Source organism: Entelurus aequoreus, linkage group LG23 (genome assembly GCF_033978785.1).
Source record: "Entelurus aequoreus isolate RoL-2023_Sb linkage group LG23, RoL_Eaeq_v1.1, whole genome shotgun sequence".
Classification (NCBI taxonomy): domain Eukaryota; kingdom Metazoa; phylum Chordata; class Actinopteri; order Syngnathiformes; family Syngnathidae; genus Entelurus; species Entelurus aequoreus.
In genome coordinates this window covers 35,335,678-35,349,826 of record NC_084753.1, presented here as the reverse complement: position 1 = coordinate 35,349,826, position 14,149 = coordinate 35,335,678, and the positions used below count along the sequence as shown (strand labels likewise).

The window sequence follows — 14,149 nt, the reverse complement described above, 5'->3', positions numbered from 1 at the left end:
TAATTTCAGTTTTTGTCCTATTTTAACCATCTACCGTAATTTCCGGACTATAAGCCGCACCTGACTATAAGCCGCACCAGCTAAATTTAGGGGAAAATACAGATTGCTCCATATATAAGCCACACCCGACTATAAGCCGCAGGGTTTTGATGTGTAATTACCGTAGTATATTGGGGTTCCTGCTACCACGGAGGGGATTGTCGGGACAGAGATGACTGTTTGGGAACGCAAAGCGTCCCATTTATTAACAATAAATCTTTCAATCATTCAATCAAACTTTCACATCTTTGACATGGCGAACAGCATTCGTGCAGAGTACAAATAATACAACGGTGCAAAGTAATACAAAGTGCTCGCCTGTACGTTATCAAAATAACCAGCCTACCGGTATATGAAAAGTCAGTCTTTAATCATTGTGTCATCGTCTTCCTCCTGCGTACTAAAACCACCGAAATCCTCTTCGTCGGTGTCGGAGAAGAACAGGCCGTAAATAAGCCGCACCCTTGTATAAGCCGCAGGTACCAGAACGAGGGGAAAAAGTAGCGGCTTATAGTCCGGAAATTACGGTAAATTGATTTAGTCGATTAAATTCCTCAACGTTTTTGTCGACTAAAATTACAATACATTTGGCAACTAAAATACAAAGTATAAAGGATAGTGCATCTTTAAAGTTGTCTTGAAATCACTTTTATTAAGGTTATTGCAGAGCATCTCAAAAACTAAATTCCCAAGACCTGCACTCCATGAATATATCAATCAGTACATTTCACACTAAAGTGTGTTATTTTAGCTGTAATTAAGCATTTTTTTACGTTAAAATTAAAATGGTCATATGAAGAAACAAACTATTTTTTATTCTGTATCGTGTATAATAAAATTGGCATCTTGGCCACTGTGCCGTTTAAATAGAGCAACCAGTGTTAACAAATCTAGAATTTATCTCACATACCTTTCTTTGTCTGTTAGCATGAAAAATGACAAATCTGGCCCCGTTGTGAAATTGTGCAATTAACTGAACAGTGTGCGGAGGACATAGATCAGGGGTGTCCAAACTTTTTCCACTGAGGGCCGCACACTGAAAAATCAAAGCAAGCGGGGGCCATTTTGATATTTTTTATTTTAAAAACCAATACAATATATGTATAAAAAATATACATTTAGGCCTCCACTCAGGCTTGATACCGGGGACTCCAAAGGGTTTAGGTTAAAAAAATTTTTAAAAATGTCATTATTTAGTATTATTATTCTTATTATTATTCAAAGTTTAAATATCTAGATCAGGGGTCACCAACCTTTTTGAACCAAGAGCTACTTCTTGGGTACTGATTAATGCGAAGGGCTACCAGTTTGATACACACTTAAATAAATTGCCAGAAATAGCCAATTTGCTCAATTTACCTTTAACTCTATGTTATTATTAATAATTAATGATATTTACACTTAATTGAACGGTTTAAAAGAGGAGAAAACACGAAAAAAATGACAATTAAATTTTGAAAGATAGTTTATCTTCAATTTCGACTCTTTAAAATTCAAAATTCAACCGAAAAAAAGAAGAGAAAAACTAGCTAATTCGAATGTTTTTGAAAAAATTAAAAAAATAATTTATGGAACATCATTAGTAATTTTTCCTGATTACGATTAATTTTAGAATTTTGATGACATGTTTTAAATAGGTTAAAATCCAATCTGCACTTTGTTAGAATATATAACAAATTGGACCAAGCTATATTTCTAACAAAGACAAATCATTATTTCTTCTAGATTTTCCAGAACAAAAATTTTAAAAGAAATTCAAAAGACTTTGAAATAAGATTTAAATTTGATTGTAGAGATTTTCTAGATTTGCCAGAATATTTTTTTTGAATTTTAATCATAATAAGTTTGAAGAAATATTTCACAAATATTCTTCGTCGAAAAAACAGATGCTAAAATGAAGAATTAAATTAAAATGTATTTATTATTCTTTACAATAAAAAAAATAAATTTACTTGAACATTGATTTAAATTGTCAGGAAAGAAGAGGAAGGAATTTAAAAGGTAAAAAGGCATATATGTGTTTAAAAATCCTAAAATCATTTTTAAGGTTGTATTTTTTCTCTAAAATTGTCTTTCTGAAAGTTATAAGAAGCAAAGTAAAAAAAATAATGAAATTATTTAAACAAGTGAAGACCAAGTCTTTAAAATATTTTCTTGGATTTTCAAATTCTATTTGAGTTTTGTCTCTCTTAGAATTAAAACGTCGGGCAAAGCGAGACCAGCTTGCTAGTAAATAAATAAAATTTAAAAAATAAAGGCAGCTCACTGGTAAGTGCTGCTATTTGAGCTATTTTTAGAACAGGCCAGCGGGCGACTCATCTGGTCCTTACGGGCTACCTGGTGCCCGTGGGCACCACGTTGGTGACCCCTGATCTAGATCAACATTAGGTATATCTGTCAATATAACGTTTTTTTTTTTAGATTTAAGTTGTATGCCCTTTTTGTCAAAGAAAACCCATTTTTTTATGGAAAAAACACAAAATATAAAAAAATGTTTCCCCCAATAAAATTTTAAAGTGGAACATTTCAGATTATATAATAATTGGAGCTCATAACATAACTCATAACATTGATTTTAATTTATTATTATTTTTTGAGCAATGACACTTAAAAAAAAAAAAATGTCCCACTAAAATTATTGGGGATCCAAAAGGGTCCTGCTCAGTAAAGTGTTAAAAAATAAATCTTAATTTTTTTAAAAACTGTTAACACAATAGTCTCGAGATCAACTTCAGATCTATCCGTCAATTATAACTTGTATTGTTGTTTATTATGTTCCTTGTTTGTTCATTTTAGGCCCTTCTTTAAAAAAACAAAAAAAACATAGTTTTTTATTTGGCAAACACAAAATATGCAACATTTTCCCCAAAAAATATCTCAAAGTGGAATATTTAATGTGACCTAATTGGAGCCTTGAATAGGTCAATAATTCATAAAAACATTGTTTTTGATTAATTATTATGTTTTAAAGAAAGAAACAGCCTGCATGACAGCTTAGTGTTATTAGAGTCAACATAGCAACATTTTATTGTCACCTGTTTACTCTTTTATACCACTTTTTATGTTTTTTATTTTTTTTAATCGTATTTTTAGAATGTGCCGTGGGGCCGTTAAAAAATTACCTGCGGGCCGCAAATGGCCCCCGGGCCGCACTTTGGACATCCCTGAATATAGATGAAAGTGCACTGTACAGGTATCTTAGCTTAATAAATTGGCAGACAAGTTCACCCATGGTGTACAACAAAAGTATTTGTAGAGTAAGCGGTCTTGCTCCTGCTCTACCATCTTTTATAGTAACAGTCATTCAGTTACAGAATGAGTCATTTTTAAATATTAGCTTTGGCCTCCTTAATGTTGCGTAGATGTCCAGATGGTTAGCCTGCAGACGGTGCTTCAAGTTGGTTGTATTTTTACCGGAGATAATGGAGCCACATGGTTTACGTGTCTTGTTGTCTAGTGTGGTGAAGTTCGTCCATATGTCTTCTCTTCTCTTTCTTCCTGGTTTAGAAGACATATTGTACTGAGGTGTGTAACAATATAGTATGGATGTAACAATTGTTGATAGGCGTTAAAGTACTTATATACACACTAACATCTTTTGACTAGGGCTGCAACAACTAATCGATTAAAATCGATTAAAATCGATTGTAAAAATAGTTGCTGATTAATTTAGTCATCGATTCGCTGGATCTATGCTATGCGCATGCACAGAGGCTTTTATTATTATTATTTTTTTTTAAATAAAACTTTATTTATAAACTGCAACATGTACAAACAGCTGAGAAACAATCAAAATAAGTATGGTGCCAGTATGCTGTTTTTTTTCAATAAAATACTGTAAAGGATAGAAATGTAGTTTGTCTCTTTTATCCGATTATTAATCGATTAATCGAAGTAATAATCGACAGATTAATCGATTATCAAATTAATCGTTAGTTGCAGCCCTACTTTTGACCAAGTTTTTTTTCCCAAACTAAACAAAATAAATAGACATACTGTTAGAAACCCCTGATTTTGCATGTCTTGTTTCTTATGCTTCACTGATAGTGTTTTAGTCCTAGAGCAGGATTTAAAATACCACGCGCTAGACGGCAAATAAATTAGCGTGTACTATGAGTGGGCGTGACTGCCTGATTATACGATTGTTTACTGTTTAAAGGCCTACTGAAATTAACATTTTTTTATTTAAACGGGGATAGCAGATCCATTCTATGTGTCATACTTGATCATTTCGCGATGTTGCCATATTTTTGCTGAAAGGATTTAGTAGAGAACATCGACGATAAAGTTCGCAACTTTTGGTCGCTGATAAAAAAGCCTTGCCTGTACCGGAAGTAGCGTGACGTCACAGGTTGAAGGGCTCCTCACATTTCCCCATTGTTTACACCAGCAGCGAAAGCGATTCGGACCGAGAAAGCGACGATTACCCCATTAATTTGAGCCAGGATGAAAGATTCGTGGATGAGGAACGTGAGAGTGAAGGACTAGAGTACAGTGCAGGACGCATCTTTTTTCGCTCTGACCGTAACTTAGGTACAAGCTGGCTCATTGGATTCCACACTCTTTTTTTTTTCTATTGTGGATCACGGATTTGTATTTTAAACCACCTCGGATACTATATCCTCTTGAAAATGAGAGTCGAGAACGCGAAATGGACATTCACAGTGACTTTTATCTCCACGACAATACATCGGCGAAGCACTTTAGCTACGGAGCTAACGTGATAGCATCGTGCTTAACTGCATATAGAAACAAAAGAAATAAACCCCTGACTGGAAGGATAGACAGAAAATCAACAATACTATTAAACCATGGACATTTAACTACACGGTTAATGCTTTCCAGCCTGGCGAAGCATAACAATGCTGTTGCTAACGACGCCATTGAAGCTAACTTAGCTACAGGACCTCGACAGAGCTATGCTAAAAACTTTAGCTATCCACCTACACCAGCCAGCCCTCATCTGCTCATCAACACCCGTGCTCACCTGCGTTCCAGCGATCGACGGAACGATGAAGGACTTCACCCAATCTTAGATGCGGTCGGCGGCTAGCGTCGGATAGCGCGTCTGCTATCCAAGTCAAAGTCCTCCTGGTTGTGCTGCTGCAGCCAGCCGCTAATACACCGATCCCACCTACAGCTTTTAGTCTCCATTGTTCATTAAACAAATTGCAAAAGATTCGCCAACACAGATGTCCAGAATACTGTGGAATTTTGCAATGAAAACCGAGCTTTTTGTATTGGATACAATGGTGTCCGAATACTTCCGTTTCAACGATTGACGTCACACGCATACGTTATCATACATAGACGTTTTCAACCATAAGTTTAGCGGGAAATTTAAAATTGCACTTTATAAGTTAACCCGGCCGTATTGGCATGTGTTGCAATGTTAAGATTTCATCATTGATATATAAACTATCAGACTGCGTGGTCGGTAGTAGTGGCTTTCAGTAGGCCTTTAAATATGATTGGATTATGTCTCTGTCAACGTTCTCGTCTCGTTTTTATTCGACTAAATTGTCAATTAATTTAGTCACTTTTTTAGTCAACGTGCATTTGTTGTGATTAGTTACCGTCCTATTGTAGTCAGGGGAAAATATGTCGTTAACGACAAAATTAGTCAACAAAATGTACACTGGTGCTAACGAGACACTACCAGAAGAGCTGATCCCTATCGGTAGTTTCCTGTGGACATAATGCTCCCCCTTACACCTGGTCCATGACATTACAGTGCCCACTCATACATGTAAAACATCTGAACACTTAATGCGAGCCAATTCTAACTCTACTTAACTGTTCTTGCAGCTGGTGTGGGACCAGTTGGACAGATGGCACTCGAATGTGGCAGCGCTGGAAACTGATATGCGGACCCTGGAGAGCCCGCAGGAGGCGTTGTCCCTCGCAGAGAGACTAACTGAGGTGCAGGAGCTCTATGCTCATCTAGCCAAGCAGGCGGAGCATAAGACCACTCTCCTCAGCAAGGTTAATTCCTTCTCCTGACACTCTGGATAGTCATATATTGAAGCTGATTACACGACAGCACCTGTTTGTTTTTAAGTTTCAATGAGGAAACAGAATGGATGGTAATGGAATTAGGCGGCGATGGCTCAGGAGGTAGAGCGGGTCATCCAGTAGTCAGAGGGTTGGCGGTTTGAAGCCTTTTTCATTCATCCCAGTCACTACTGTTGTGTCATTAAGCAAGATCCTTCCCCCACCTTGTCTCCAGTGCTGTCCACACTGGTGTATACATATCAATGAATGTCTGGTGGTAGTCAGAAAGGCTCTTGTCATGAATTTACAGTATCCCTTATGGCAGCTATGGCTATAAATGTAGCTTACCACCGCCATTGTGTGACTTTGGACTAAAAACTTTCACGACATAATACTTTTTGAAAGACGTTCGATAAATTCCATTCATTATCATCCATCCATTCATTTTCTGCACTGCTTACGCTCATTAGGGCCACAGGTAAGTTGGAGCCTATCCCAATTTACCAAACCAGCCTATCTCATGGACCGGTCGCCAGTCAATCGCAGGGTACATATACACCAGGGGTGTCCAAACCTTTTGACTTGGGTTTCGCATACGAGAGAGACAGCCTCGGCCGTGCGTTTCCCACCTAGGCATTTAGTGATGACCAACTTCAGAGATTACCTCTCAAAATACCCTAAGTGATGTCACCACATGACCATTTCTGGAGGAATACTATACAGAAACACATTTCCGCCCTACTGGGCATTGATCACATCAACAGTACACAAAACGGGTTATTTTCTGGCGCATTTAAAAATCAATTAAAACACATCAGCAATTAAAACATATCTTATGTGGTGCTGTCAAAATTAAAATTGCAAAAAACACATTAAAAGTGAAAACATTTAATATTTGAACTCACAATTAGTAGGACCTATTCGATGCCGTTCCCCATTTCATCTACAGAACAGCTGAGTTAGCTTCCGAGGTTGGCCGACATCGTCTCACAAGATATAGTTTGTCTTTAAATATCCTTCTTGAAAACGGCCTTGCAAATATATATCTGCCACCGAATCAACGTTTTGTTCTCCTTCTCTGCTATCCCGGTCTGGCTACGGCACAACACTTCCTGCTTCCTGCTAAATTGAAACTTGTGAATGGATACTCACTTTGGAGTGACAAGTGTGTACCCAATCACAGTCTACCTAGATAGGCTACTGTCAACAACTCGTGATCTGATTGGCTATCGCAACTGTCTCTCAACTCTATGTTCTCAAATTCATCCGCAAACGGTCCCGATGAATATCCAATCACAGGATGCGTGAATGTAGGTTCAACGTGAGGCCATCTAGAAGACCTTACTGACAACAACTCGTGATCTGATTGGCTATCGCATCTGTCTATCAACTGTATGTCCCCGTTCGTTTACAGTGCACAGACGCCCGCATCGTTGATTCTGAAGGCCTCAGGCAGATTTGGTACAGCATGGCAACATAAGCTAGCTGGATTCTGATTGGATACAAACTAAAACTAAAAACAACAGCACTGGAACGAGCATAATATGACATGAAGAGAATATGAATACTTTTAGATTTTTAGGGAAAGTAAATAAAAAATAATTGTATCTTTAACTATGATCATGATTTCTGGTTATGTTAGGCCAGCAGAGAAGGTATTGCTGGCCCTGACGGCACACCACTGCATATATGTGTGTACATACTATGGATAGGATAGGTCTTTATTGTCATTGCACAAGTACAACGAAACTTTGTTTTCAGCACAAACCCGTTCAAGATTAGACAAACAAACAGTGTACAGGGTTACAGAACAGGAACGCTGATGGGTCGCCACCAGGCGCCCCGTAAAAGATGGGAAAAAGGTAAAACGCTGGGGAAGGATGAGTAAAAAAATACAATCTAGACTGGGCTCCTAAGGGGGCCCAGTCTGGAGTGGGAAAAAACCTCCATAGCAAAGCACATATACATATTACAACGTACATCTCGAGATATCTAGCAACAGAGGGGAGGGAGTGCGGGGTCATGGTGGTAGGCCGCAGCTCTCAGGCGCTGACCATCCTTTCATCACCCCTATGGGATTTGCGTCGAAGGCGTTGGATTGGGGGGCGTGGGGTATGTATGTGTGTGGCGTATATTTTTGTGGATGCATGTTTGTGTGTAAGCCTGCAGTGTGTCTGTGTTCCGCGGCCTTGATGTCGTGCAGTCCCTAGTCCAAAGTCAACAACAACAGGTGTTTGTCCATGAGAGACAAGAAGGGAGTTTGTTGTGTTTTCGCTGCACTGCATTATATTAATATCATGGATATTAAGAGTATGTGAACGTTCGACTCCTATCTTGTTTACTTCTGTGAGGACCTCCTTAAAGTTTTGTAATTAATCAGAAATATCAAGCAGCTAAAAAGTGCCAAACATGGAAAATTGGGGAGGGAGTGTTTTGCATTTTTCCCATAATTCACTCTAATGGATTTAAATGGGTGTCATTTTGATTGTTTTTATGTTGTTTGGACGACAAGATATCCACAAAGTTCAGTGATCAGGTTGTGTTATGTGTGACCATGTTTGTTGCCAGTTGCACTTTTTTTGTGCCTTGACTGGGGTAGGTTGTTTGTATTGTGTCATAGAAGTGAATGCTGTGCTAATGACAGTTCAAACCACTATTCATAGTCATTGACCTAAATTACTTATGCTGTCCACAAGATGGCAGCAGATACCTAACATCCAGACTGTCTGATACATCAAATTCATCTGAAAACACTCTGCGTTGTGATTACTGATCGAACTCATGACGCCCCGCGGGCTAAATCGCCCACAAGGCCGTAGTTTGGGCACTTCTGATATAGAAAAAGGAGCATAAAAACTCACATTTACATTGACAATTCAGTTTTTAATTTACATAGCAAGTATGTTTTTGCAATGTGGGAGGAAACCCACACACGCAATGGAAGATAATGCAAACTTCACACAAAGATGCCAAAACGGAGATTGTAACCCTCAAACTCCTAACTATGCGGCCAACATGCTATCTTATGTTATGTTACTACCGTATTTTCCGAACCATAGGGCGCACCGGATTATAAGGCGCACTGCCGATGAATGGTCTATTTTTGATCTTTTTTCATATATAAGGCACACCGGATTATAGGGTGCATTAAAGGGGTGATATTAGTTTTTGTTTTTTTTCTAAATGTAAAACACTTCCTTGTGGTCTACATAACATGTAATGGTGGTTCTTTGGTCAAAATGTTGCATGGATGATGTTTTACAGATCATCTTCGAGCCGCTTTCTGCAAGTTGCTTCCGGAAACGCCGTTTTGTGGGCGGTCTTATTTACGTGGCTCACCTTTGACAGCGTTTTCTCCCCGTCATCTTTGTTGTAGCGGTGTAGCGTGCAAGGACGGGAGTGGAAGACGTGTCAAAAGATGGAGTTAACTGTTTTAATGACATTCAGACTTTACTTCAATTAATAACGGAACGGCATCTCCTCATTCGGAAACAAACCCGGAAATGTGTCCCGTGAAAAACCCTCCGACCCGTACTCTCTAATAACTAAAGTTCCTTGGATGAATAATATAAACTCACTACACCGGTATGTTTTAGCGCTTTAATGGCGAATTTACTGACAGATATAAGTAAGTACTTTACACTACTTTATATTAGAAATGGCAACATCGGAGGATGAATGCCACATAACAAGAAGATAGAGGAAAAAGAAGAAGCTTATCGACTACGGGGTCGGCACGGTCTACAAAGGCGGAGTCGCGCAATTTTTCAGGATTTATGCAGATCCCAAATAAACTAGAAGGTAAGAACACCTGGGGATAGGTTGATTGGCAACACTAAATGGTCCTTAGTGTGTGAATGTGAGTGTGAATGTTGTCTGTCTATCTGTGTTGGCCCTGTGATGAGGTGGCGACTTGTCCAGGGTGTACCCCGCCTTCCGCCCGAATGCAGCTGAGATAGGCTCCAGCACCCCCCGTGACACCGAAAGGGACAAACGGTAGAAAATGGATGGATGGATGGTAAGAAAAGTTGCTTTTGCATAATATTGCGAAACAAAACGCCAGATAAGTCTTACCTTATACACACACACCATAATAATACTCGTATGCCCCCGATACGGACAAGCGGTCGAAAATGGATGGATGGATGGATGTTGAAGCACATCAAACGGCGCAGACTACACTTATCTCTTATGTTTGACTGCCATCTACTGGTCACACCGGGTTATAAGGCGCACCGTCGAGTTTTGAGAAAGAAAATTGAATTTAAGTGCGCCTTATAGTCCGGAAAATGCTGTAATATTATGTGTTTTTGTGTTTAGATGCAGACGTGGCTTCAGGAGCATCAAGAAATGATCAACAGCTCCGAGAGTTGGATGGCACAGACTCAGTCCTGGCTCGCCGCTCCTCGCACTTACACCACAGCTAAATGTCTGAGCGACCACGTTCAAGCTCTGCAGGTCAGCAGGACCTCAATGCAAAAAATCGCAAGTTTCCCCAAATGTTTTTAATGTTGTTAGTAATGATCCCCTCTTTTGATTTATGACGTCACAGACGGTCTTGAAAGACTCAACGCAGATCCGCAGCACTTTGCAAGGTTTTAGTTCAGTCCTGGACGAAATGTCTCAAGTGGTGGACGTGTCCGCTCTCCGGGAACAGCTCTCCCAAGCCGACCGCCAAGTGGCCGCCGTTCAAGACAGCTTTGCCGCTCCTTTGTCTCGACTCCAGCAGGCCACCTCCGTGAGTCATAGATTGCTTTGGTCTTTCAATGTCTGTGTTGCTGACAGCCGCTTGTGTCGTCTCTTGTATCTCGTACCGTCCGGTTTCCAAGGAGGTGGAAGTGATCGAGAGCGAGGTCAGGGAGATGGAGAGCAACGTTGCTGAGATCAAGAGTATTTTATCTTCTCCAGAGACTCTGCCCAGCCCCAAAGAGAGACGTCTCAAGGTAACATGCCGCTTGTCTCTTGATTTGAAACACATGCCCGATGCTCCTTGGACATGCACAGGTGGTGGAACAGAAGATCCACTCCATGAGGAGCGGCATCGCGGACATCCAGAAGGCAAAACCGGAACTTCATCTTCCAGAGAAGGCTGAGGAGACGCTGACCGTCTTCAGTGTCATTGAGGAGCTGCAGAAGTTGCTGCTAGAACTGGAGAAGGTCAGTCGGTCAATCGGCGGATCAGTTGATAAGTCAGTCAACCATGTTCTGTCCTACTCTCGTCCTAGAAAGTCCCAGCTCTCTTTATCCAGCAGCTTCCCACGCCACTCCAAGTCCCGAAGACCACATCCCAAGCAGGATCCAGCACGGAGGAAGCTGAGGTCTGTTAGAAGGAACACTGTCATACTGTCCTCATGTCTCTGAACAACTAGGGAGGGTTCTGTTTGTGTCGCCTTGTGGCAGGAGAACGCCCAAATCATGATCGCCCATGTTGAGGATGACGCGCTGCGACTCTCAGGAGCTACGTTGTTGACGGTTGAAAGAGCGACGCCCGAGCAGAGACTGTCAGAGACCGCTGACAGCCCGACGGTAAGGAAGACCCGAAGCATGACATGAAACTTTTGAATATGAAATTCATGACACTGACGGTTTGTTGTCCTGAAAGCTGCAAGTCCTGTGTGTACTGACAGGCATCGTCATCAAGTGCATTCAACACCTCATCATGGCCGCATGCTAACTACTACCAATGTGGTGTTCTTGGGAATTCTGTCACCAGAACTAGGGATGATGTTTGATAAGAAATTATCGAGTTCCAGCCCATTATCAAATCCTCTTATCGAACCGATTCCTCATCGATTCTCTTATCGAATCCAGATAGGTTGTTGTATATGGAAAAAAACACAATATTTGGTTTAACAAAAGCTCACTTTTATTTTATAAGAATAAAATAAAATAAATAAATAAATATTGACTGTTGTTACCCCCCTAAAAAAATAAAATAAAATAAATAAATATTGTCTGTTGTTACCCAAAGTATATTAAGTGGGATTTTCAAGAAAAACAAATATATTCAGTAACACAAAAACAACCTGTCTCTGTGATCACTATAAGTGTATAAATAATAATATATTGTTAAATAAAATCAGTCCCTTGGGCAAAAAACTGAAAATAATACAGCTCTCCAAAAAGTGCACTTCTGCTGCTATTGGAACATACTAACTACACACACTATGACACTAAGAACACCACCAGTCTTTAATCAACAATTCTGCAGTCCTGGTTGACATAAGGGGTAACCTTATTTTAGCCTAAAGGCTACAAGTGAGCAGATATGGAAATTAACCGGCAACAGTTAACGTTAGTTACTCACCGGCACTATCACTGGGACTGCAGGTTGAAGCACAGGAAGAGGGGCGTGCTTCGTCATCTCTGTCGCTGCTTCTCCACGTGTCAAAGACACGACACGGTTCTCGAACGTTCAGATTATGTGCGGCCTGAACATGTTTCAACATGTTTGTTGTACTGCTCCCCTTACATGAGAGCGAAGCCTGGCAATAATTGCATATTGCCGCTTCCTCGTCGTATTTTTTTGTAAAATGAAGCCATGCCTTGAGGCGTTTTTTCCAGTCCATTATTTTTGCTGCTTTCTGTATCTGCCGCCTAATGACTGAGCTACGTCATTTCCTGTGATGTCCCACAGGGCATTTCCTGTGGGACGGGATTCGTTCCCAGGGATTCGAATAAAGAACCAACTCTTTTTCTTTACTATAGTGGCCTCGATAACAGGGAACTGGTTCTCAAAAAGGGATTCGAGTCCATGGAATCGGTTCTTTTCTTATTGAACTACCGGGAGAACCGGTTTCGAACATCATCCCTAACCAGAACATACAGTCGTCACAATAATAGAGCTTGGGGGCTCATTGTGGTGGCACACTTGATGGCACGTTCGTCTTGTTTCAGCGGCAAGGCGCTGGCGGCGAGGAGGCCTGTCAGGAAGTGGGAGGGCAGGAGCAGAGAGTGAAGGGAGGTGGAGGAGGTGTTGTGTGGTGGCTCTGGGATGCTCTCCTGGGTGGTTCTTCTGAGGTAACAAAAACAAAGATGGAAGATGTCCCCTTTTTCTGTCTCTGTTTTTGCTCCATGTTTTTACATTCCATTCCTGATGTCCTTTGAATACCATCTGTACTAACTTCTTTCTCTACAATCTTCTGTTCCTAAATCCTAATGTCCTTTCAATACCATCTCTACTAACTTCTTTCTCTATAACCTTCTGTTCCTAAATTCTCTGCTCAGCCCGAAAAAGGTCAATATTATTCCGTTTATCTGGGTCGCGGTGACAGCATACTTAGCAGCGACGTTAATATTTCCTGGTTCCGATAAAAAGTATGCGTTACCATTACCCCAAGAGATGCGCAAAACCTAAATATCGCAATAAGAAACTGGTAACGGAAACCCCCATATTTCGGAAAAGCTCAAGTATCTCTCATGAGGTGGTTTTTGAGACGTTTCGATGTTTGAAGTGTTTCGTAAAAAGTTAAAGTACAACTGATAGTCACACACACACACACTAGGTGTGTGTGAATTGAATAACGTGGACCCCGACTTAAACAAGTTGAAAAACTTATTGGGGTGTTACCATTTAGTGGTCAATTGTACGGAATATGTACTGTACTGTGCAATCTACTAATAAAAGTTTAAATCTATGGTGAAATTACCCTCTGCATTTGACCCATCCCCTTGTTACACCCCCTGGGAGGTGAGGGGAGCAGGGAGCAGCAGCGGTGGCCGCGCTCGGGAATCATTTTGGTGATTTAACCCCCAATTCCAACCCTTGATGCTGAGTGCCAAGCAGGGAGGTAATGGGTCCCGTTTTTATAGTCTTTGGTATGACTCGGCCGGGGTTTGAACTCACGACCTACCCATCTCAGGGCGGACACTCTAACCACTAGGCCACTGAGCAGGTTGGAAAAGCATGATGGAAACGCTTTTTTCGCATTTAAAAGTCACATAAACGTTGCTAATTTGACAGGTATACACCGCGGCATCACATTTTTTTTGTTCCTTGACAAATGTCAGTATGCTAACTTTTTTTAAGCTAATTTTGTAGGTATATTTTAGTACTTGATGCATGCTAACGTTAGCATGCTCGCATTTAAAAAAAATTTTTTTTTAGGTACACACC

At 40.4% G+C, this 14,149-nt stretch overlaps 1 protein-coding gene across 1 annotated transcript in view; it reads left to right on the top strand.

The window, feature by feature from the left end:
- The window catches only part of LOC133640784 (uncharacterized), a 76,446-nt gene that overhangs the window by 53,593 nt on the left and 8,704 nt on the right, over positions 1–14,149 (top strand). Inside the window, exons 46-53 of the mRNA XM_062034429.1 lie at positions 5,848–6,024; positions 10,354–10,491; positions 10,586–10,771; positions 10,863–10,976; positions 11,038–11,190; positions 11,259–11,351; positions 11,434–11,559; positions 12,931–13,053. Of these exons, the coding sequence (XP_061890413.1) occupies positions 5,848–6,024; positions 10,354–10,491; positions 10,586–10,771; positions 10,863–10,976; positions 11,038–11,190; positions 11,259–11,351; positions 11,434–11,559; positions 12,931–13,053 (1,110 nt within the window). The remainder of the gene's footprint in view (positions 1–5,847; positions 6,025–10,353; positions 10,492–10,585; positions 10,772–10,862; positions 10,977–11,037; positions 11,191–11,258; positions 11,352–11,433; positions 11,560–12,930; positions 13,054–14,149) is intronic.